This window comes from Marmota marmota, unplaced genomic scaffold, assembly GCF_001458135.2.
Source record: "Marmota marmota marmota unplaced genomic scaffold, marMar, whole genome shotgun sequence".
NCBI lineage: Eukaryota > Metazoa > Chordata > Mammalia > Rodentia > Sciuridae > Marmota > Marmota marmota.
Window position 1 is genome coordinate 55,158,940 of NW_026000026.1, and position 24,650 is coordinate 55,183,589.

A 24,650-nucleotide genomic window follows, 5' to 3' on the forward strand; every position below is an offset into this window, starting at 1 on the left:
AAATGAAGTAGTAAAATGGAGCAAAATCATGCTGAACTGGGAAAGGCCACCTCTACAGATGGATGGAGTCAGCATCCAATAGCAATGAAGCTGAAGGGGAAACCCGGTGTGTGTAGCAAGGACTTTTGGTGTGCTAGGCAAACTGTCATTTAGTGATTATGAAGTGACGCATTTAAGTATCAATGTGTGTGGTGTTCTTCAGTCTGGTAGAATTGGCTGAGCATAATGCCTCTCTCACAATTAAAGTTTAACGGGAATCCCACATCATATACAACCACAAGAATAGGAAGTTATACTCCATGCATGTATAATATGTCAAAATACATTCTACTGTAATGAATAACTAAAATAACAAAAATTTTAAAAAGCTTAACAGGTATCACTAAAATAATAATTTGGAAGAATGAAAACAAAAAGAAAAGAAAGCTATCTGGAAAATAAGTAATTTATTTGGACTAATGTCTTCAAACTGGCCAAGTACTTATGTTTCTATTGTTGGGCTATATTAACAATTATGTCTTGAAGTTGTCACAACTTCTTAGGTGGAATTATTTACTTTTCCTCAAAATACGAACTACTTAATTAGTGTTATGTAACAAAACATTCACAGTCAATGTTCTTTTGTGTACATATATATCTTTGTATCTTCTCTCTCATTATAGCTTACAATTCCCTCAGTTGGGTAATCATATAAAACAAATATATATATATGTATATATATATATATGTATGTATTCAGTTGTTGATGAATTTTTATTTTATTTATTTGTATGTGGTGTTGAGAATCAAACCCAGTGCCTCATGCATGCGAGCAAGGGCATTACCACTGAGCCACAACCCCAGCCCAACAGATATATATTTTAACACTAATATATTTAACCCCAGAAGAGGAATAGATTTTATCCTATTTTTTGAATCTTTGAATTAATAATCTCAATACTGGAAAAGTAAAATTAACCTTCTCAAACATTCTGCGTTTCATTTTCTCTTGGTGAATAGCTCTGTGTTAAAAGGTCAGCTACCCTAGGTTCTTCAGTAGGCATACTCATGGCATTTGGGGTGACAATTCTGAATTGTCCTTTTATTTCCAATTTTTAAGTTATTTCATAATATCTCCTTAGACTTGATGGCTTCTGAGCAATCTTCCTCATTTGAACTTTGGAGATTTGGGTGAAAACTATGTGCAATCATACCAGTAGAAAAGTGACATTGTTTGGTGCATGCCCTAGCGTATTCTATTGTTTACACTGAGCAGTAATTAATCATTACAAAGTGACTGTAATTGGTTCTAGTGAAAAATAGATAAGCATCATCTGTATCATAAATATACTGTATTCTGGCATATGTTGAACACTTGACATACTGTGATGATAATGTACTTATAAAATAGATACTCTTTTTTGCCCATTGTATAGATTAAGAAAATGACACTGCACTGTTTCTCAGGATATCTTTAATAGCTCTCCATAAAATACTTTTCAAAAAATGAGATTTAGTGAGTGAAGTTATCACATACTAAAGTCTCATTTGACTACAATTACATCATTTTTAAGGATGGAAGCTTTTTAAATTCTTTTTAGTTGTAGTTGAACAAAATACCTTTATTTTATTTATTTATTTTCATATGGTGCTGAGGATCGAATCCAGTGCCTTGCAAGTGCTAGGCAAACGCTCTACCACTGAGTCACAACCCTAACCCCAGAATGCAAGCTTTTTGCTATACCAAAAACCTTCTGAAGACAGAGTCTCCATCTTTAAACCCCCACAGCATCTACCATGATGACTTCTACATACCAATTTCTCAATAGATATGTTTGGGTTGCAAAAAATAGATTAATTTTATCTTAATATGAATAGAGCCCTGAGATGTTGTTGCATTGAAATAGAGATTTATCCTGGGTAGATACAAATGTAAAATGATATTCATTTTTATTCTCTAGGACTTACAAGTAGAGTTTTTGAAACTTAATATCTGTTTGTCTTTTGGCTAAAGATCGAAGAGTGAGTAAATTTTTAAAAGATGAGTAAGGAACCACTTTTGCTTTCTTTTTTCCTTGAGTTTCTACAGTGGGCAATACATGAAGCTAGGCAAACAGAGGTAGGGTCATATGGCAGCTATAAAGAGACAATGTGAGAAGGGCTAAGTAGCATTTCTGTGAAGGTCCTATAAGTAAAAGGAAAGGTTGAGGGAGGGAGCTAAAGGTGAAGCTTGGAGAGGGACTCTCTTTCTGGGAATAAACACTAGGAATTTGAGTTATTAAATGAGATCAGCAACTAGTAGTCCAGTCCAAAGCAGAAATGACAACAGTTACAGATTCTAAGGACTGAGTTGTGCACTATTGGTGGAAGGCAGAACTGCCATGTCTGATACGCATTCAACTTCCTAAGCATGGGCTTGCCTGTCCATCCTCCCATACTTTCCCCTTATAAGTTAAGACACTCCAGTTTCCCCCTACATAATTATACATGGGCTATTTTGTGAGATTGTTCTAATTGTAGAATCCTCTGATGAGATGTTCTTGACAACCTTCCCTTGTAAATGGACTGGATTTCCATCTGGCATCAGGTATCCCAAAGATTTCTGTTTTGTCCCGGGGCTCTGGAGACCTCATAGCAGCCCTATAAACAAGCTTTTTGAGTTACACATTCCTGCTGTTCATCTTCCTCTTTCTTTCTTCACCACCCACACCAAGATACAAAAAAGGATAGACAAATTCACCAACAGTCAGAATAACCTGCCTGGAATTCCATCCCTCTCTTATCAGATGACACATTTATGTCAATCTAGTTTCTGATTCCATATTTGGCTGCTGCTATTGGATCCATATCTAGCTAGATGGGGAGACTTTCATTCTTCATTTTACTCATCTTTTATCATTTCCATGGTTCCTCACATACAAAGTCGTTACAAAGTCGCTTGGTTGGTTGGTGTCCATTGTTTATTTTCCTACAGATCCCTTTGAGATGATCTTTAAAAACAACAATAACAACATCGACGTGAATCTTACCAATAAGACTTGCTGATGGATTATTGAAGAATGACAGATGTAATTGTTATCTAAGCAAGCCTCCTTAACTATAGGGAGCTGTTTTTTAGCAGCTGGGACCTCTTAGAAAAGAGAAAATTCTTGGTTCAGAAAGTGCAGTACAGTAGGGTGATTCTGGAATATCACCCCTTTCCCATGGCCCTGGTGCTCTCCCCATGTTGTCCTGGGGATGGCCTACAATTTATTAGAATTCTCTAAGTGACAGTATTTTATGATGTGTGGCCTAAAGAGTATGTGCAACAAATTCAGCTGGGGATACTTGACTAAAAAATAGAGATTCTTCAAATCCTACCTCAGATGCACACAATCAGAGTTACTGAGGGATCTCAGCTTGATAAACTCTGTAGATAAATCTTTACACCTGTTTTATGACCACTGCTCTAAAAAAGTGAATTGGACTATAAAGAACCAGTCTGTAAAGTCACCTTGTGGCTTTAGTGTGCAATGAAATCTTCATAAGAATTCTTATCATCCACAGGGTCTCAGACTTCTGAATCACACTGAAGGTCTCCAGTAAACTGAATTGATTAATGTTCATTTCTCAAGTTTGGAATCCAAGGAAAAATCTGGACTGATCCCATTTTGTTCAAAGTTGAAGAGATTAAGACTCCCTTAGTATTCAAGCATACTCCTAAACTTCGTAATGGACTGAGTTCATCCATACAAGTGACTTAAGGCTAGATGAGACCCTGAGGCCTCCAGAGTTGCCCAGAATAGGGTTATTAGGGAAGTGTGAGAGGATATCTGGTCCTGTACAGAAACCAGAAGCTCAGCTTTCTGGGCACAATGTTTCTTTAATGTCTACACTAAGAGGGTGATCAGGGAAAGTAGCAGCATGAAATTATTTGTACATTTTTCAGTTATATATACTTTTTATATGTTCTCTTGATCATGAAAATAGGAAATTGTGTTTCTATCCAACAGAGCAAATAAAATCCTTTTATACAACTTGATTACTGTGGAAAGTAATCATCAGAGGCCCTTATAGTATTCCTATGCTAACAGTGTTTGAAAGAGTGCCTCACATGCCTAGAAGTACATTTTTTAAATAATATTCTATTTATAAAGATGCATAATATTCAGAGGTCTGGGTCTGCAGCAAAGACCCAGTGGTCAGAATTTTTATCCTCCAGCTTTCTGTATTTCTTTTTTAATCTATTTTTCTGTGTTCTATTATATCTTCCAGTGTCTTAAATCTCTACTCAGGTAATTGTAGTTTATACTTTCATCTATTTGTGATTTGGGTGTTTTATTCCTTATTTTGTCTCTAAATTTCAAAACCTATTTAAGGTCTCCTTTGGATTTTTCTATTATCTTTAGGCCCTTAAAAGCAATTTCTTCCATGCTTGTGACTGCCGGTTCTTCCGTATAGTCGTTTACTTGCTGAAGAAGTTTGAAACATGTGGCTTGAAACTCACATTCAGTGAATATTGTTTTTGTGAGAGTCCCTTTTCTTCTATGTTATTAGAACTGTCTCTACCTGGCATTTTGGGTTAGTTGGTTTTGTTTCTATATGGGGGATTCAACAACCCAGGGGTGCTAAATGCTAAACCACAGTGCTATATCCACAGTCCTGTTTATTTTTTATTTTGAGACCCGGTCTCACTAAGTTGCTTGGAGCCTCCCCAAATTGCTGAAACTGGCCTTGAACTTGCAATCCTCCTCCCTCAGCTTCTGAAGTTGCTAGCTCTACCAGGTAATTTTAAATAAATCTCTACCTAGGATGGTTCAGATTTCATCAGAGTGTAAACCTTGGCTTGAAGCTTCCATTCCAAGATGATAAAGTGAATTTGGATTCTGAATACCCAGTGGCACAGGTTTGGAATTCCTCTTTCTTAAAGTGTGTTTTAAACTCATTTTCCAGTCAGAAAGAAAATTCTCTTACTATTACCCTGGGCAGGTGGGCAGGTTTCAGGCTTATGTTCGATGATGATCAGTCCTTGGTAGCTTCTGTTTTTTTGTGGATAACTCAACATGAGGCCTGCAGCCAGGATTCCTTTCTCATTGGGTTCTTCAGTTCCCAATTCCCAACGGTTGTATCTGTCTCAATGTGATGGTTTAGATATTAGGTGTCTTCCAAAAGCTCATGTGTGAGGCAAAAGTTCAGAGGTGAAATGATTGGGCTATGACAGTCTTAACTTAATCAGTGTGTTAATCAGCTGATAGGGATTAACTGGGAGGTAACTATAGGCTGGTGGTAGGGTGTGGCTGAAGTAGGTAGGTCACTAAGGGTGTGCCTTTGGGGTATATATTTTGTCCCGGGTCATGGGAGCTCTCTATTTCCTGATTGTCATGTCCTGTGCTGCTTTCCTCCACCAAACCCTTCTGCCAGTATGTTCTGCCTCACCTAGGGCACAAAGCAACAGAGTCGGCTGTCTGTGGACTGAGACTTCTGAAACTGTGAGCGCCAAATGAACTTTTCCTCCTCTAAAATTCCTCTTTTCTTTTCAAGTCTTTGGTCACCCAGCAAGGAAGCTGACTAAAACTTCTAATGTCTAATAAGCTGTGTGTCTTCAGCCCTCCTCACTGGAGGACTTGGACAATTACTGTGCTATAGGACTTACATAAAATTTCATTTATTCCTCTTAAGATTCGTGTAATTTTAAACAATGCAAAGAGGTATTCTGACACTTCTATAAATTAGGAGACAGAGACTCAGAGAGTTTAAGTAACTTAACTCTGCATCACACAGATAGCAAGATTCTAGTAGATTCTGGGGCTTTTTTCCATAAATTGACCTTACAAATTCCTCTAGTTAGTAGTTTATGTCTAGGTAGAGTAAATAACAAAGGAGGATGTCTCTCAAAATTCAAACAAGCACTAGAAATCAATATTATGCTCTTTATTGCTCTCAATATGTTAATACTTTTGAAATTTTTTTCTAATAGATATGGTTTCTCTGAGAGTACTATACCCTGGAATTAGCAGATAATTGTATAGTTGATAGTTTCTTCAGACAATTTACATTAGCAGTAGAGAAGGAATGAATCAGCTGTCTTTGAATATGGTAAAATTTTTAAATGGCAGAATTAAGCAGTATTTAACTAAAAACTCATTTGTGTAGTTTGAAAAACAGTACTTTTGCTTAGATTGAAAGGAAACAGCAATGTTCATTTTTTTGCATCAATTTCAAAAAAAATCATACTTTAAAATCTATTCTATTCTACTGAACAGTGGAATATGCAGCAGAAGCACCATTATATGATACAGAGCAGTTGGTTGTTTAGCAAAACTCAAGGTCACATAGCTTATAGCAGAGCTGGGATTCAAACACAAATGGCCTGGATTCAGGGCCATTCTTCTAAATTCTGTATACCACCTCTTTCATATTGGTAAAGATGTAATTTTCTGTCAACATACATCTGTGAGTTTCCCAAATGGCATTTTATTTCATTCCCCATTTAAATTTTGGTTATTTGAAAATCAGCCTGAATAAGAAAACATAGTTATAATTTCTGACATTTAATATTTCTAATTAGGAACATGCTTCTGCTGGATGGGGTGATACATGACTATAATTCCAGCTACTTGGAAGGTTGCAGCAGGAGAATGGCAAGTTGAAGACCAGCCTAGGCAATATAATGAGACCCTGTCTCAAAAAAGTCTGGGGGGCAGGGGCTGGGGCAGGGGCTGTGGCTCAGCAGTAGCATACTTGCCTAGCATGTGTGAGGCACCACATATAAATTAAAAAAAAAATAAAGGTCTATCAACAACTAAAAATTTTAAATAAAAATTTTTAAAAAATCTGGGGATATAGTTCAGTGGGGGAGCACAGAGATTGAGGCTGGCAATTGGTTCTATTGCAGGAGGACTCAAAAAAGTTATCATGTTCCTCTCACCCTTTGTTAGGTCTATAACTATGGAATGAACACAGTGGAGTCCAAGTTGAAAGGCTTCCAAAATGGTTGTTTAGCAAAACTCAGGATTTTTCATTCTTACATAATAATCATACCATCAATAACCAGGTATGCTCTAAATGTCCTCATAATCTGTTAGGATTTTTACAAATCTGTGCTCTTACTACAAAGATTCCTTTTTCTTATTGGACTGGAATATGGACCTATACCAACCATGCATTTTAGTCCAAAAAAAAAATTCCATATTGTAGAACATTACATTTTCTTCTTTGAAAAACATAAGGAAGATTTAGTGTGTGACTTCTCAAAGCTGTGGTCATTATAGGATGGTTCTGCTATTTGAATTTGCTTAACTCACAGGCTATAGTAAATCCTTATCAAACCCACTTTCTCTAGGGGAGAGATAATAGAAAATAAGCTGTCTTTTCCAGGTCTGACTTTTTATTTTGGGCAGCCAAAGGTCAAACACAGTTGGAATTATTTCATGCATCAAGAAAAACAACAGGGGGCTGGAGTTGTGGCTCAGTGGCAGAGCGCTTGCCTAGCATGTATGAGGCACTGGGTTCAATTCTCATCACTGTGTATCAGTAAATAAAATGAAGGTCCATTGACAAATAAAAAAATATTTTTTTTAAAAAAGGAAAAGCATACAGGATTTCTGCAGACATGAGCAGAAGTTCAGAGAGAAGAAGCTACTTTTCCATTCTTCAATGGCTGATCTAGGCTGTGCACTTTGCTTTTTTCCTTGTCTACAAAGTGTTATTGTGATCCACCCCCTGCCCGCTCCCCCCCCCCCAAAAAAAAGCACCAGAAAACTAGAGTTTGCAAAGCAATAGAAAACGAAGCAGTTGCCTTCTAGAACTGGAAGTCTGACTTCATGACTGAGGCAGATTTTTGTACAGAGGGGTGATCCAGTGTCAGAGCTCATAATCAGACACAGGCTGTGACTAAACGTTGTACAGACTTTCTAGCTTGGATTCAGATCACAGATCAGCTGTAGTTATTGTCACAGTTGCTAGGCAATGTTCAGATGTTATTTTGATCTTTACCCACATGTTGCATCAGAGGCCAAAGTTTCATGTGCACTTTACTTCCCAGAGCAAGTTGGGCTTACACACTCTATTTTTATCTTAAATCAATGTGTCCCTTTTAATGCATGTCATGAATGCATAGCATACTCCGTGGAGCTATAATCATCTGCAGATTTCCCCAGGTGGTGTTCAGATGGCCTCATTCTGTAGCATTCTATTTGTTGTACTCTTGACCAAGTATTTCTGGATGTTGCTACCTACAAATCTTGCTTTAGCTGTTTTGGAATGCCCACCTTATTCTAGCATCCATCTGCATTTTCTGTAAAATCCAAATGTTTTAAGTTTGAAAACAAAGGAAGTCAACTTGTTATAGCAAAAGGCTCATGGGCTTTTTTGTCATGTCTATGTTCAAATCCAGGCTCCGCTACTTCCAAACTGTGTGATCTTATAGAACTTACATGATTTCTCTAAGCTTCAGATAATACTGTTTACATCCTAGGATTTTATAAATATATAATGAAATCAGATATATAAAGCACCTGTCTCAGTTCCTGATACTTGTAAGATTCTGTAAGTCCTCACTTTCCTATTGATCACATTATACTAATACTCAATAAGTAATCCCTACTTCCTCCTCTATGAAGCCCTTCCTAACCATTTGCTAAACCTACGTTTCAATTTCTCTCTTCTCATCACCTATAAGATCATGTTATAATCACAATCTAACTTGTCATCTTCTAATGTTCTAAGATATAAGTTGACACCTTAACTAGATCTGCTAGCACAGGACTTGTTCTCCTTGAAAGAAATGGCTCAGCTTCATTCATAGATGATTTGTTTTTTATCTCTCATCAGAATCACATTTTTTGTTGTGTACTTTGTTAGATGATTATGAAACATTATTATGCTTCATAATTAAAGGAATTGTAAGAATGTGTGTCACTGTGTGGCATCATGGCACATAACAGACAATTTAAGTATCTGAATATTAATTTCCTGAAGTGAAGAATCTGTCATTATAGAAAGTAACATGTCAGCTTGTGTATAATGGTCTGCAACTGGTGTTTGTAAAGAATGTCAGTGTGCCCTTGGAAAAGTGCCTCATTTGTGGCACTTTTCATTTGTGGCAGGTGTCTCACAGGAAGTGGCTCAGAGATTTCTTGTGTGTATATATATATTTTTGTAAGTTGGACAACTCCCTGTTGATGACAAATGATGCACATGATGAGATGGTTAAAATATGTTATCCTCACCAGTTTTCTGACCTGTGCTATGGATAAAATTTTTGTTAATCAAGTAATTAAACTCATATAATGTTGAATGTGAGCCATCAGATAATACTCTTGTGTTTATTCAGACAAAAGCTCATACATTTATTTAGCACATACATGGTAAACTACTACTATGTGGCAGACACTGGACATAGGGACATTTACCTATGGAGACAGGTCTGGGCCTGGCCCTCATGGAGTTCACATTCTTCTCTATTTCATATATCTTGTGAGGAGAGAGTATTTTTTTTACACCCATTATTTCTTTCATTATTTGGGATCTGTTACTAATGTAATTAAAACCTACTTAGTCATGGTGCAGAAAAAAATTGTTTTTTTCTCTTTTCCACTAAATAGAGCTACTTTTAAAAGTTAAAAAAATCAGTTATTGATTTGTCAGACTTCTTAATTTAGAGAATGTTTAACATTTATTTTGTGTTTCCCTAAATTGTCCTAAGATTTGGTATCTAACTTACCTCTCCTGATAGCTCTGTGGGGTCCGTGGTATCCCAGGTGAGAAACGAGGCATCCTGGCCAGCCAGACTGAAACTTAAGTCTTCTGTCTTATCAATGATGTTCTTGAGTCTGGCTTAAAACAAAATACCAAGTACTAAAACTATATTTCATTCTTTGTTTAAGCAAAAATTGAATTGATGGTTTCAAAATGGAAGCAAGATTTGAATCAGCTGTGATTTATATCTCCTCCCTGCTACCATAGCCTCAGCACCATGGTAGGCACTGTAGGGAGTAGAAATGTCCCCTGCCTCTTGGTACCTTTATAGCTTCATTGATTAGACATGCTGTATACTTAGAAAAAAGCTCAGTAATCTTCCCATGCAAAAAGGTGAGTGAGTGTTCAAGTGAAAAGTACTAAACTTCTACAAGTTGAGAAGATAGTATGAGCTGAAGCAGATAAAAGCAATATATCTATCTTGAACCAAATCTTCAAGATGGGATTTAGGCAGGGAAGAAGCTTTCTTGGCAGTGGGAATGGCAAGGTGAAAGGAACCTTGTTTGTAATAATAATAACGAGCATGTGCCTAGCAATTGCCACTTACCAACCATTGTTATAATCTTGTATACCTTAACTTACTTATCCTTAAAACACCCTTGACACAATTCTCAAAACAATTCAGCAAAGTGAGAATTGTTATTATTCCCATTTTCAGATGAGGAAATTGAGACACAGAATGGGTAAGTAACTTGCCTAAGATTGTACATGCATTAAATGTCACCTGTATTCCACCCATCTCAAAGCCATAGCCCCCTCTCACAGTCTTAACCAGTACATCATGCCACCGCATAGGATGGTAAGGACTCGATCCTGGCTGGAAGGGAGATGTGATATGTATGGCCTTAGTAAGAGAGGTAGTTGAATAAATAAATTGAATGATGAACCTAAAAATTAGGCAGATGGCATTGAACTTTAATCCAGGACAGAGTGTGGGAGACCCCTGATCTTTCATCAGTGTGGCAATATGATATGCATTTATTTTAGAAAAAAATTAGTCAAGCAGCCACAAACAGAAAAGATTGAGAGATAAAAGGAGTAGGGATGAGGTGGGAAGGGGGCATGAAAAAGGCCCAGAAACTATTAGAAGAAACTTGATGTATGTGTGGGTGATACGTGATTAGAACAGGAGTGGGTGTGTCAGTGGAAATGAAAAAGAATGAAATGGTGAATAGGTCTAGAGCCAGCCCTGCTCCTGAATCCTGTTGACTCAGAGCTGGGTAAATTCCCTACAACAATCTTAGAATCCATTGGTATTATTCCCATTTTCCAGATGAGGGAATGGAGGCTCCAAGAAGTTAATTGACTTGGATAAATAAGTGCTGAAGCAGAGTTATGAGCCTGTATCTTTCAAAGTTTCCTCATTTTAAGTAGTCTAGTGATAAACAGGGTTGTTGATAAGATTTGAGGAATTGCCACACAATAAAGAGACACAGTTATGAGGAGAGACCAATGTTGTGTGAGCAGTGACTCAAGAGAAAAAGCAGGGTGACTGAAAAGGCCAGTAGTGGAATAGTAAAGAGCACAGAGAAGAATGGAGAAGTGGAAGAAGCTTCCAGGTGAAGGCAGTTCAGAGGTATGGGGAGAGAACCTTGGGCCCCCAGTGCATAGCAGCCAATGGGAAGAAAATGGTCAGTGACTCACAGTTAACTGCTGAGGCACTATGAGAGAGTCATGCACTCAGTCTGATGCTCTTAGTAATCCTCAACAAACAGATGAAGGTGTGTGAGGGGTGACTAGTGAGGCAGGTGGCATGCTTCCAGAGATGGTGTGGGGAAAGGAAGCAGACTCTGGCATGAGGAGAAAGAACTCTGGCACATCTGAGGCCCCACTCCACATGTACTTTCTAACCCAAGCCAGCTGGGGAGGAGCAGAGATCAAAGTGAAGCTGAGTGGTCAGAGGGGAGGTAATGAGGATTCCCACAAACCAGCTGGAACTTTTAGGAAAAAGTTGAGAGTTGTCTGGGTTTCAAGGAAGAGGTGAAAACATTCTAATAGGTGGTAGAGAAGTAAGGGGCTGAGGAAATTTCCCTTCAGCTGGGTTTGATGGCAGAAGAATACGTAAGCAGACAAATTCTAAGAGTCCACCTCTTCTACAGAAGCCCTATCCTCCCACCTTGACCCATTTCCTAGGACCTCAAACCCCTCTCCACTCCCATTCAGCTTTGCAAGATGGTTGAAGTTTGTCTTGGGTCTTGCTTCTCTTCTTAAGTAGGCTCTCTCAACCACCTGAAGATTCAAGGAGAGAGACCTGCAGTCAGTAAAAATGGAGGTCAACACGGTAGTGTACTCAACTGACTGTTCTTTTAAAGGGGCCCCATCTAGTGGGAGAGAGTTCATCCATGATGCAGTATCACAAATTGCCTCTCCATGGTATTATGGGGAAGCCAATTGGAACTGCAGGAGGGTGCTCAGTAAGACTGTCTGCTGTGGTGCAGAAGTTACAATGCCAGGACACGAGCCAATGGGATACCTTAAAGGGTATAGAAGCTTTGGATACATTGGGTAGAAGCGTACAAACCAGTGGCATTTGTGTGAAAAAGGTAAAGAGAAAGATGAGTGAAATGTGCCCCAAGTCCGTATGGGGCTGTGTTCATTGCATTGGGAGATGAGGAGAGATTGGAGTTGGGGGCCTTTAGGCAGGAGAAAGCATTTCTGTGTTTTCTGTGTTAAACAATGAACTATAGGAGTCTGATGGTTCTACTTCAGATGTGTGTTCACGAGTAGCATGAGGGACAATGAGTCTGAGCAGAGGGGTGGTAGAGCCAAAATCTGAAGACTGGGAAATCTTTGGAAAATAGTGTGAAAAAAGAAAGTTGTTTCCATTTTCTGTGGATTTTAAAGGCATATAATCTTCCCCTCTTATCTCTAATAATTTATTGTGATAAAATCTTCAAAATTCTTCCTGTAACCAGTAAACAAATTTAAAGAAACTTAGTTAAAGAATGCCAGAAAATTAGATATCGTGTTGGTTGAGTAAAGGATTAAGTGTTCATTTTTTTCTGGACTTTAACTGAAGCCTTATCAATATTGCTTTATTTTAATGCAACTGGACAATGCAGTAAGATTATTTGAGATGGACCTGGAACTTAGAACTCAAATATTTGTTTTTTCAAGTGGGAGACCACTTTGTGCCTGCTCTGGACCACTTAAGTTGTAATATAAGTGTGCTTAATATCCATTTTTCTCATTGAACTCAACTCCACCAAGGCGATGGTTGTTTCTTATTCACAGAGTATGTTCAACCCCTGGCTTATATAACAATTGTTAGTTGAGCAGGTAGGTAGAGAATGATTTATATGAAGCACTTTACCTCTGTTACTTGTTACTCTGATTTATGCCTTAATACAGGTTAATAAAGGGCTGTTAATACTCTGAATATTAAGAAATTTGCTTGGGTCATTTAGGAAAGTATTGTTATCAGCTGTACTTTGCTCTGATTTACAGTGCTAATCTCTTAGAGTTATTTTGGTGTATGTGAGCATAGTTGAGTGTGCTTTAAACACTGACAGCTCCTTGATGTTCACATGACTGCTGAACTGCACTGTGGTGGAGGGACACTGTTTTAGAAATCAGATGGCCTGCAGATCCCAGCTCTTTTATAGCAGTTTAGAGTGTTCATGCATGGAATGCTCCTCTCCAGCCTTTTGCCCAGCACCCTTCACTTACCACATAATCTTGTCACATCCTCAGCTTCTTTTGCCTCAACTGTCCCCTGAACCAATTCTGGCCTTCTAGTCTGTATTTTCAGGGGACCCTGTGATTTTTTTTTTTTTTTTTTTTTTTTTTTTTTGTAGTGAGTAGTGATTGGAATGACTGCTTTACTAATGTCATCTCAATGAGGCTATAAATTTCACCAGGGCAGAGGCATGTCTGTTGGTTTTAGCCCAGTGTCCCCAGCACCTAATAAAGTACCTGACATAAACTGTGTTCCAGGTAAACACCTGAGGAGCCAGGGAACTATGGTGAGCCCTTGACGTGAGATTCTGTTTTCCTTATCTATTTGAAGTATGTATATTAATCTTTAATAAGGATATCACTGAGGTTCTTCTCTTCAAATTATAGGGGTTAATTTTTTGCCTGATTGCTTTTATTTGTTCTTTTTAGATATACATGACAATAGAGTTTATTTTGACATACATACATGGAGTATGACTTTTTACAATTTTTTACTTATAGTAGTTATTCACACCATGATTAGCAATTCAAACAGTACAAAAGAATTTTAAGGGAAAGGATATTCAGTCCTTCACTTGAAGTTACAAATATTAAAATTGCTTATATTTACCATAGAATAAAAATCGAACAAGCTAGAATAAGCCAGAGTGGAGTGTTTTAACAATGGGTTGGAGTCATTTTCCTTATGTTTGTCCTCATGAATCAGCTTTCATATTTCAATTTCAAAATGCTTCATGCTTTTTAGTGAGGGGATAAAACTCTTACAAAGGAATCTATGCTGTGAACAGGTGGGGCCAAGGTCTTCAGCTAAATTCCCATTATAACCTGCTCTGTGCTTATTTATAGTTATTCTATATAGAAATTTGTCTGTTCCTGGCTCTTTCAAAGTCTTCTCCTTTCCAGGATTTGAAACCTACGTTCAGCTATTGTTTAATAAAGTAATAAGGGAGGCTGGACAATCCAAAGCTAGGTTATTTTATGAATGTTTTAATATATTTGGATATTTCAAAAATAAGTTAATATTCACCTAAATATTTTCAGCTTAATAAGCACTTTCATATGAAGTATTTTTTTTCTTTCTTTTTTTGTTTGGAAGTATTTGGTTTCTATGATGGTTTTCATATGGTGGAGGAAATCATATAGAAAAGTAGAACTTCTTTTCGAATAAAAATTTGTACAACAAATTCTAATTGTTGAAAGATAGAACATGTGTATTTTAATCCCCTCAAATTTTAATCTCAAGGAGAAATGGACATTCATGATTTTCTCTTGATTTGATGGGGAGGAATATTTACCTTCGGCACATTTTCTAGTTCTTTACCTTGAAAAGCAATGTGAGAGAGGTTGCTACAGTAACCAGGGCATGTGTATGTGGTTGGTGGTGGGGTGATGCCTGATTGGTGCCTAAGAGTATTCAGGAGATAACGTTCATATGATCATATTTGAAAAGTCAGTGTACTAATACATTGGGTTTTTATCTGTGATCATGGTAATTTAACTCTGACCATCAACATGTTCTACATTAACTAAGGTCTGTGGACAAGGTGATTTTGTTTATGGCTCATAGGTTATAGTGGGTTTTAAATAGCTACCTTGAGTGACAGTGCATTGGGGGTAGGAGAAGGGAAGGGAGAAAGGAGAAGCAGGGATGCTGCCCTCTGACTCATCCCTGAAGTGGCTCAGGGCCAGGCATTAGAGACAGGGTGAGGTCCATAGTGTAGGCTTTCCTGGGTATTGTTGGCAAGGGAACAGTTGTTTACTGACAGCCAGTTGCTTAAGAAGGCAACTCATGCTGGATGGAATTTCTGGGCTCCAAGGCCTAATGGACTCAGATGTTGAGGAGGTTTAAGTGAGTCCCAGTTGTGATTTGCAAAGGCAATAATTTTCTATTTATTATTAACTAGTGTAATACAAGTTAAGTATGAGAATAATACTCAATGTCATGTAAATATCTAATCCCCACTGCTTAGATGATTAGCATGCAGGATTTCACCACCCACATGCATCCCTAAGAAGAGTGTTTTTTGAGAACTGCTCTTAATATTGATAACCTCTGAGGAGGGGCCTAGATTAGACAAATAATGCATCAAAATTCCCTCTGCAATTCTATCTCCTACCTTCTCTTCCTTAGTAACACTGAAAGGATGATTCTTATCCACCCAAGTCTGTTTCCTGAAATTGTTTCCAGCTCCTTCTATTTTACATAATGTATTAGAAGTAATGCACTAGTAATTTAATGAATATTTACAGTGTAACAAACATTTTATGCACATTATCTTGAATACTTCTACAACCCTACAACCCTGCAAAATAGATATTATTGACCTTTTTTTTTTTTTTTTTATAAATTTGGAAAACCAAGGCTCAAAGACACAGAGCTTAGTAATTAGGAGCTTAGATTTGAAAAGAAGTTCTTTCAAGTTTCAGAGTCAATATTCATTGTAAAAACAGTATTAACAGTATTTTTAATAACATTTATCAAACAGTTATATGTCTTACAATAATTCTTGTATTCAGCCTTGAAATGGAGTTACTATCTACTGAAGAAATACTGAGGATGGGAAACTGAAGATCAGGAAATTTAAATAACTTGCCAGGGTTATTTAGTGAATAACAGACCCCACATTTGAGCCCTATGTATTCTTTTTAACCTGGTTACAAAGGCTTTTATCCACTGGGCAACACCACCAACTGAATTTTTGTGAATATGGGGCTCTACACTGGGTAAAGGTGAAGAGTTGAATGCAGGGTGCTTAAGAGGAGTTGAAGGACAATGTAGATTGTGGGTTACATAGAATCAGACATTCTCTTTCTTTCCTTTCTAGGTGTCAACTTCCTCTGGTACAACCAGCAAATCTTCCACCATGAATCCCACAGAAACCAAGGTAGGAAGACCTCTCAAGGTCAACTTGAGTGAATGCTACTTTAGCTTGGTTATATGATATATAAGCGAATCAAATGTAGAATAATTGTTAACTGGTGAATTATGTGTCCTCAGAAGCTTATGCTATGAGAATAAACATTTCCTTCCTAATTTGTGGGGTCTTTGGAAATTCAGTTCTCCTTGTAATATTTACTTTGAACATTATTTATAGACAGTGCTTTATACTCTCTAGAAAGGAGTAATCATCTAGAGCTTTCTCTCTCTCTCTCTCTCTCTCTCTCTACTTAAGTTTTTTGAATTGAAGATAATCTCTCCAAGTACAGTTTTAAACCTAAATAAGAATATGAATTCTTAAACCTTTACTAAGGTGATCTTACTGTTTTGGACATTTAAAAATAAATCTAAAAATGAGAAAGATTACACTAAGAGAACAAAGAACAAAGGAAACATATACTGCTTATTTCAGATGTTTTCTGTGTTTACATTCTGAAAATTTGAGTCATGTGGAGGTATCACCTTATTGGTAAACTTTTGTTGAGCTCTATTTAGGATTTATTCTTATAATTATTTTATAGAATTTCAGAAGGAAATTTTTTTAAAAAAAGTTCTCTGGTGGGCTTGTCACATGGAGTGAACTAGTTCTGAGTGGTGATTGAAGCTGTCTTAGCCCTGGCTTTTAGTTACTATGCCCCAAACTCTATTTCTTGGCACTATTTCAAGGTGGAGCTTAAAGAAGGGGCATTTTGAAAATGTTCTCAACTCCTAAGCCTATTCCTTAGTGCCTTCAAAACTAAGCCCCATTATTTGCTTTGTTTAAAATTACCAGATATGGTTGGTTGCTTTCTGTCTTCCATGTTACTTTGCTATTAGTTTGCTATCCTTGGGGAAATGGCACCATAATTTAATGTTATCAGGGATTCCAAGGCATTATCTTGAACTAAAACATTGCAAAGGTCTGGAAACAACGTGTCCATTTATCTAAGCTCTTATAAATGTCATTTAGTATCTGTTTTAATTCTTAAATATATTTTTATCTAAAATTATATCACACTTTTAATTTACATTGAATTCTTAATTATATTCAAAATATACATTATATGATCTATGATTAATCTATTAGCTGTCACAATTTATATCAAATAATATTTAAAAATTGAAAAACCATCTTGTTTGTTTTCTGGTGCTGGGGATTGAACTGAAGGCCTTGTGTATGCAAGGCAAGTGCTCTCCCACTGAGCTACACCCATAACTCCCCCATCCTCAAATTCAATCTTAATCTAGAATAATCTCAAGAAATTAAAGGAGAACCATTTACAAAAAAAAAAGTTCTCTTCAAGTTTAAAATTAATGAAAATTTAAGTAAAGAGAAAAAAGGGAGGGCCAGAGTCATGTGTAGATATCACCTTATTGGTAAACTTTTGTTGAGCTCTATTTTAGATTTATTCTTTTAATTATTTTATGGAATTTTATGGAAGGAAAATAAAAATGTTCTCTGGTGGCTTTTTACTCTTTTGGTTCACTTTTTTTTTTTTTTACTAGGGATTGAATTTAGGGCCACTCAACCACTGAGCCACATCCCTAGCCCTATTTTGTATTTTGTTTAGAGACAGGGTCTCACTGAGTTGCTAAGCACCTCACCATTGCTGAGGCTGGCTTTGAACCAGTGATCCTCCTGTCTCAGCCTCCCAAGCCGCTGGGATTATAGGAGTGAACCACTGTGTCACTTTTAACTCGTAACTCAACTGCAATCCCCTTGTGTCTCAGTGTAAGTTCCGGTGTTTATAATCATGTATGCCCAATGTTCTAGAGCAAGTGCCAGCAAACTCTTCAGGCATCACTGAGCTTTAATCATGAGAATTCCTGGCAGTCCTATGAAACCAGGGGAAAGAAGGAAAGGATAAGACAGAGAGAGGGAGAGACAAAAATAAGATTCACATGATGTGATATCACTGGTGGGTGACTGGGGACCACTTGTGGATTCAATTCATTCCATTATATATTTCAGTCACACTGCTCTCATTGATGTTTGTGCTTCTGATATTTCATAAGTTTTCTTAGCCTCCTCTTGAATATCTTTGAGAGCTTGAGCTTAATGAGTTTTGTCTCCAAATATCTTGAGCTTTCAGAGAAAAGATGCTAATTCAAGATAATGCTTACACTAAATTCTTGTCTTGTTCTGAACTGTAAAATAAAAGTAAGTCTATCTCTGAAATGTTATGTCTAGATCTGTCTTCTATATCTCTTTTCCCTGGAATATTAGAATCCATGTTCATGGTGTTGAGAATAAGATGGAAAATCAAATAATTTCTAATCACAATGAAATCCCTGAGAAATTGTGTATTGCGGACACTGGAGCCAGATGTCCTGGCTTGGAATCCTGACTCTACACCAGCTATGATATTAGACAACCCCTGTTTGCTTTTGTTTCCTTGCCTATATAGCTTAAAGGAAAATGATAGTGCCATATATTTCATAAGACTCTATAAAGAAACAAACCTATCATGCCTGTCCCACTGCCAGTGTGAGCTGGTTATTGGCCAACACAGGAGAGACAACATAGCTCAGTGACTAAGAACACTCAAGCCCAGCTCTATCACAGGTGTCCTTGGGAAGTAATCTAACTTCCTTAACCTCAATTTTTCATCGAAAAATTAAGTATAATGCCAAGGTCTATCTCATGAGGTAGTTGAGTGAGTTGACACATGTAAAGCTTACAACATATCTCTGGTATGTAAGGGATGATTGATAAGCACTAGTTATTATTTTTTATCATCACATTATATTCAGCACCAACAACTACCAAAAATAAGTTCAGTGGTTACTGATATAAATGCACATTGCATGACAAGTTGCTTCTGTCTGTGAACACACATTTTTAATTGTAGTATAGAATTCTCCCATGAAAAAATGTTAAGTGCCAAATTGTAAATTGGAAGCTACTAATAGATTCAAACCACTACAATACCAGCTGGCTTATTTTCCTTGTTAATCACTTAATAAAGTGCACTTGCATAAACAATAGCATAAACAGAAGATGCATTAACAGTAGCATAAACAGAAACTCATTAGCAAGGATACAGTGTGAAAATATCCCAAATTTAAAAAAAAAATTTAAAATATTTCTTTGATCATGAACTTCATTTTCTTCTCCAAACAATAGTGTGTTGCTATAACAAGAGGTCATTTTGTGAGGGAGAATATGTCTTCACTACTATAGCAAAGACATAGTAAATTAAGAAGATATTTGGCTTTAACCTCTTCAGATGATTAAAAATACAAATTTGTGCTGATATTATCAAATTGCAAAGAAGGAAAGAAATTACATGAATTATTAGGCTTAATTTGTAATCTCTCATTTTGAAAAAAAGTTTATAAAATGTTTAATCAAGTTTTATTCCTGATTTCATACGTTACCTACATCAAGAATATACTTATAATTATCTTTTTGTTTTTTGTTTTCCACAGGAAACCTTTAGTAGGGTAAAACTCTGTCAACAAATATTATACTAAGGTCCTAAATTGTAGACAGTTCTTCAGAAGAACTTTAAATTAGGTCTCTGCATGTAGGACAATGACATGTACAATAAATATCCATACTAAATATTTACAAAATTATTTTAAAATCATATTAATGTAATTTCAGAAAACTTTTTTTCAGAAAACTTTTTGACAACACCTATGACTAAACCGTATATGACTATACAGTTTATAGCCAAATATTGAAAACATAACTAGAAGAAATATTGCTCAAGCAGCCTTTACATAGAGAAGGGAAGGGAAAGGAATGAGAAATTAATTTTATTACTGGAAATCTTCACTGAAAAAATGTAAACCCAAACTGAAATATATGCCAGGGACCTTAAAAGGTCATGTGCCTACATCTTCCTGAAATTTAAACATATGTATTGGGTAGATGACTGGATAAGTAGAGCAGATCTCAAAGTAAACATTTGAGCACTTTTTATGGATGTACTTGTTTGACTGTCAGATAAAATAAAATCACACTTGGGGCTGTGCTCTTATATATTAGGCAATTCCAATCAGCCAACAGATGGAAGGACCACATCCTCCTAACAAGAAAAGACACAAAAAACAGGTGATGTGGTTCATTGTTTTAGGGCATCTCTGTTTACTAACGCTCACTTAAGCTGCTCAGCACACCCTAATAATTACAGTTCACAATCTTCCATAATGCTCTGACTCCATCTTGGACTTTTCATAGGCTTCACTATTCATCAGCCACAGTCAATCTGGCACTAAAAAATGTATTTCCTTGCTTTCTGTGCCCTTGATTCTGTCACCATCCCATTGTTTTCACACTTTTAGCTAAAACCCAGTGGTAAGTATTTCACTGATAAAACGTTCATGTTAATGACTTTGAAATATAGCACCCCTAAGTATGAAGGATGAGGGCTTTTATTGTATGTTGCTTCTCATACTACAATGTTAATGGTAATGAGTTTTTACTCTTCTTTGATACACATAGCAGAAAAATAAGATTTAAATTAAATATAAATATAAATAGTAAGAGCAAAATATTAATTAATGCACTCAAGTATTTATCTATCTAAAGAGTTATAATTCCAAGCAAAGTGTCATAAAATTAACTCATAAAGTTTGTATTTATAATAACATCAAAATCATCTTTTGAGCTTAGTTGAATAAAATATATAATCTTTATAAACTATATTCATTTTTATTTTCTTCATTCTTCCTTTTCTTTCTTCCTCTTTTTCTTTTTAAATCTGAATTTAGGCTGTGAAAACAGACCCTGCAGAACCTGAGAAGTCACCATCAACTAAGGTAAAAGAGTTAAGTTGGCTAATAAGTTATTCAGATTCATTTTAATAATAATAATAAATTTCCTACATTGGTGCCATGGTAAAGGGCTTTGTCAACTAACTTTGGACTACCCTTTGAATATGATTGGATAGAGTATATGTAAAATATTTAAAACGTTAAATCTATATATTGCTAAAAAGAATGTAGAGTATTTTATAAGTAAAAGTAATATGTTTCAGAAGACATATTCACCGCTGTATTTTTAAGTGTAATAATTATATTATGCATATATATACATATATATATACATATATATACATATATATATACATATATATACATATATATATATATATACATATATATATATATATATATATATAAACAAAGGAGACAGGACAAAAGGAGTGAGTATGCAATTATAGCTCAAATCATCAAGAATAATGAGTTTGCTGAACCTGGCCCCAGATAGTGTAAGGATGAGGGTCTTTGCTAAGAATCCAGCTAGGCTAGTCTTGAGCCTTGCCTGGCTGGTGGAGCCGGCTCTCAGTCATTCAGGAGCCTTTCCCTGAAGTAGATTCTCTTTGACTCATGCTCTCCAGACTGAAAGCCATTGTGCCTCCGCATGGAGGTGGATCCTTGGGTGTCTGCCCCAACACACAAGTTTCTCCTCAATAAAGTGCTGTGCTTTGTTTTTTTAGATGTTTAAGCAAAAACTGAGCTAAGTCTACAGGATTTTCTATGGTAAAGCTGAGATGCTTTGGGCTGAAGTATTGATCTTGTGGAAGGCCTCTTGGTGGTCCCTGAGGATGGTGGTCAAATAGTGAGCTCCAGAGAGAAGAATGCAGTGGCTGGGTGGAAATTTTCTTCTAGTCCACATTTAGGTGTTTATGATTATCTATAAAATCGCCAGAGAATTGGGTATCTGGTGATATGATCTTGCTGCTTGTAACAGAGAAAAAGCTACAGCATTCTTCATCTCCTATGAAAGATTTCTAAAAACTTAATTTATAGAGTGGGATTCCCTGGTCAACAGATTTAGTGGTCATGCTGATCATTTAATCTTTCCATAGTTAGACTTGCATTTGGCAATTTATCTGCATGGATTATGAAAAATAGCTAGTAGTGTAGAGAAAGGTGTATTTGACCAGACAGCACACGTCCTGTGATCTCAAATAACTGTTCTGAGTGAGCTTTTCTTGAGAGAGACAAATGATTTAAGTGGGAAATTATATTTTTGAACTTGTTTGGAATTATTAAAACAATGGACTCCAATACAACTGACTTTTTATCTTTTGGATTCAATAGATGTCTGTGGTTCATGAGAAAAAAACCCAAGAAGGAAAGCCAAAGGAGCATACGGAGGTAAATGATTATCATTAGGACATGATATTATAAGATTATATTTTCCCTGTAGTGTACTTAAAAATCTCTTATCTTTTGAGACACACTTGTCAAATTACTGAAATGTTTTATCAGCTAAAATGGTGCCATCATGTGGCTATAGGAGTGTTCACAATTTACTCAAGTGATTTCTTGCTTATGGGGAGGTAGAATTTGTGCCATTTCAAATTTTATACCTAAAATGAAGTTTTTGTCACATTTACATTACTCTAATTCAAATTCATATGATTCAAAGCCACAGATAGCACAACTGTTATGAGCAGTTTTATTCTGTGAAGAAAAGTATCAGTATATGTTTAAAACTACCATCAAGTTAAAAATGTTTTTGCATGTGTGTGTGTACATGTGTGTGCTTTCAGCCAAAAAGTCTACCCAAGCATGCATCAGATAAAGGAGGCAAGCATGCTCACAGTGAAAAAGCAGTTTCCAAATCAAATGAGCAGCTGACATCAGAAAAATCAACAGAACCAAAGGTAAATAAAGCAGGTTGATAGATACAAAAACACTCACATCAACCAGATAATAAGATATAGTTCCCTTATTCACACTGAGGTGTATAGTTGAATCTCTGGGGCTGAATATAGTTTGTATTGTAATGACTTGATGCTATTATTTTATTGGTTTTGCAAATGGCCTTGTAGAAACTTGGGTTCCCAAACAGTAAACTTTGAATTGTAGCTTCCTCCTGGACCCATTGAAACCTGGGCTAGAAGAATACAGGTGCCCTGTATTCTTTATTATTATCTGCTGCTTTTTTGTTTGTTGTCTGTTTGTTTGAGATGTCTTACTATGTTACCCAAGCAAGCCGTGAACTCCTGGGTTCAAGTGATCCTCCTGCCTCAGCTTCCCAGGTAGCTGGGCCTTCAAGCATGTTCCATCATACCCAGCCTTATATGCTTCTTTATATGGAAGTCTTGAAGTGTTTTCAGTCTTGTTGTATAAGAGATGAACTTATAGAGCTAAAAATCAGGAATATACTCCATAATTTTATATTTAATGGAGAATAAATATCTAGGAGAAAAAAATTGTTCTTCATTATCAGACCTTGGAAGATAATAACTAGGCCTATTTTGCAATTTATTTTACATCAGACTTTACAAATTTGTGACTTCCCAGTTAAATGCAGCCACATGTGTAATTGTTTTTAGTTAGTTGCCAATTATTAAAGTCAGGATATTTTATCTAAAATCTCAATTTCTAACTTCTCTTGAAGAACCGGAGTATCTAGCAACAGAGGACTCACACAGCAAAAGTCAACTAGAGCCATTCTACCTGGTGCATATACACGGGGGCACACCTACCTGGTGTAATGGCATCTGCCTGTTTGTGTGATCTGCATAGAGTCTGGAGGTCTTGAGGCCAGCTCTTTGTGGTTCCAAGTACTGCACCAGGTGCAGTAAAGCTAGTAAACAGTCTTTTCTCATGATTTCCAATAGGAAAAATTGACAGGTAATAGTGACATTTGAAATTCATGATCCTGGTAATAGTCAAAGATACTTAGTCCTGTCAATCTTTTTCCTCATTCTCAGACCAAATCACAAGACACTGTTTCTGCTGGTGGAGAGAGTGCTGTTGCTGGTGTAGCTGCAACAACTATCAAACCAGATGACAAGGTGAGCACACATAAGCAAACATAAAAGGTAGGCCTCTGTGCTTATCGGGTTTCTTTTATAAGAAACATATGTTCAGATAACTTATCACTTTTTCCAACTTAATGTTGTTTATGTTAAGTTTTATGAAGAAGAACGTGCATTTAGGGATATAAAGCAAACAAGGTGCTAAAATGATTTTAAAATTCATATAGTCAATAAATATATTGAGCACCTATACATAAGGACCTGTATCAATGCCAAGGAAATTAAAATGTGAGTTGACGCAGATCCTGCCTTCCAAATTTATGGAAATGAAATAAAAAGCAAATAAAATTTCCATGAGAATTTGAATACCCATTACTCTCAGCTTTCACTGTTGACACCAGTTACCTTGATACTGGTAATCACAGTCATGACATCAACGTGAATTGACAAGGGATGTTTCCAAAGAGGACATGGCAGGCTCCCTGAGGAGAAAGCTTATGTGTTGTGCTGGCTGTTTCCTGGCAATCCTTTCTCAGGGCCTTTGAACCACTTCAGAATCTAGTCCAGGAATATGAGATGAGTAGTAGTTTACCTTTTCTACTCAGAAC

The 24,650-nt window shown here is 36.5% G+C and overlaps 1 protein-coding gene across 12 annotated transcripts in view; it reads left to right on the forward strand.

Annotated features, from left to right (window-relative positions):
• Positions 1–24,650, forward strand: part of Cast (calpastatin) — a 109,965-nt gene that overhangs the window by 47,662 nt on the left and 37,653 nt on the right. For 7 of the 12 annotated variants that reach the window (XM_048811465.1, XM_048811472.1, XM_048811467.1 and 4 more), the window contains 6 exons: positions 16,221–16,280; positions 20,310–20,375; positions 21,035–21,082; positions 22,370–22,426; positions 22,825–22,938; positions 23,995–24,078. In XM_048811465.1, the coding sequence (XP_048667422.1) occupies positions 16,221–16,280; positions 20,310–20,375; positions 21,035–21,082; positions 22,370–22,426; positions 22,825–22,938; positions 23,995–24,078 (429 nt within the window). The remainder of the gene's footprint in view (positions 1–16,220; positions 16,281–20,309; positions 20,376–21,034; positions 21,083–22,369; positions 22,427–22,824; positions 22,939–23,994; positions 24,079–24,650) is intronic. The other 5 variants (XM_048811475.1, XM_048811469.1, XM_048811470.1 and 2 more) reach the window with 1 other exon arrangement.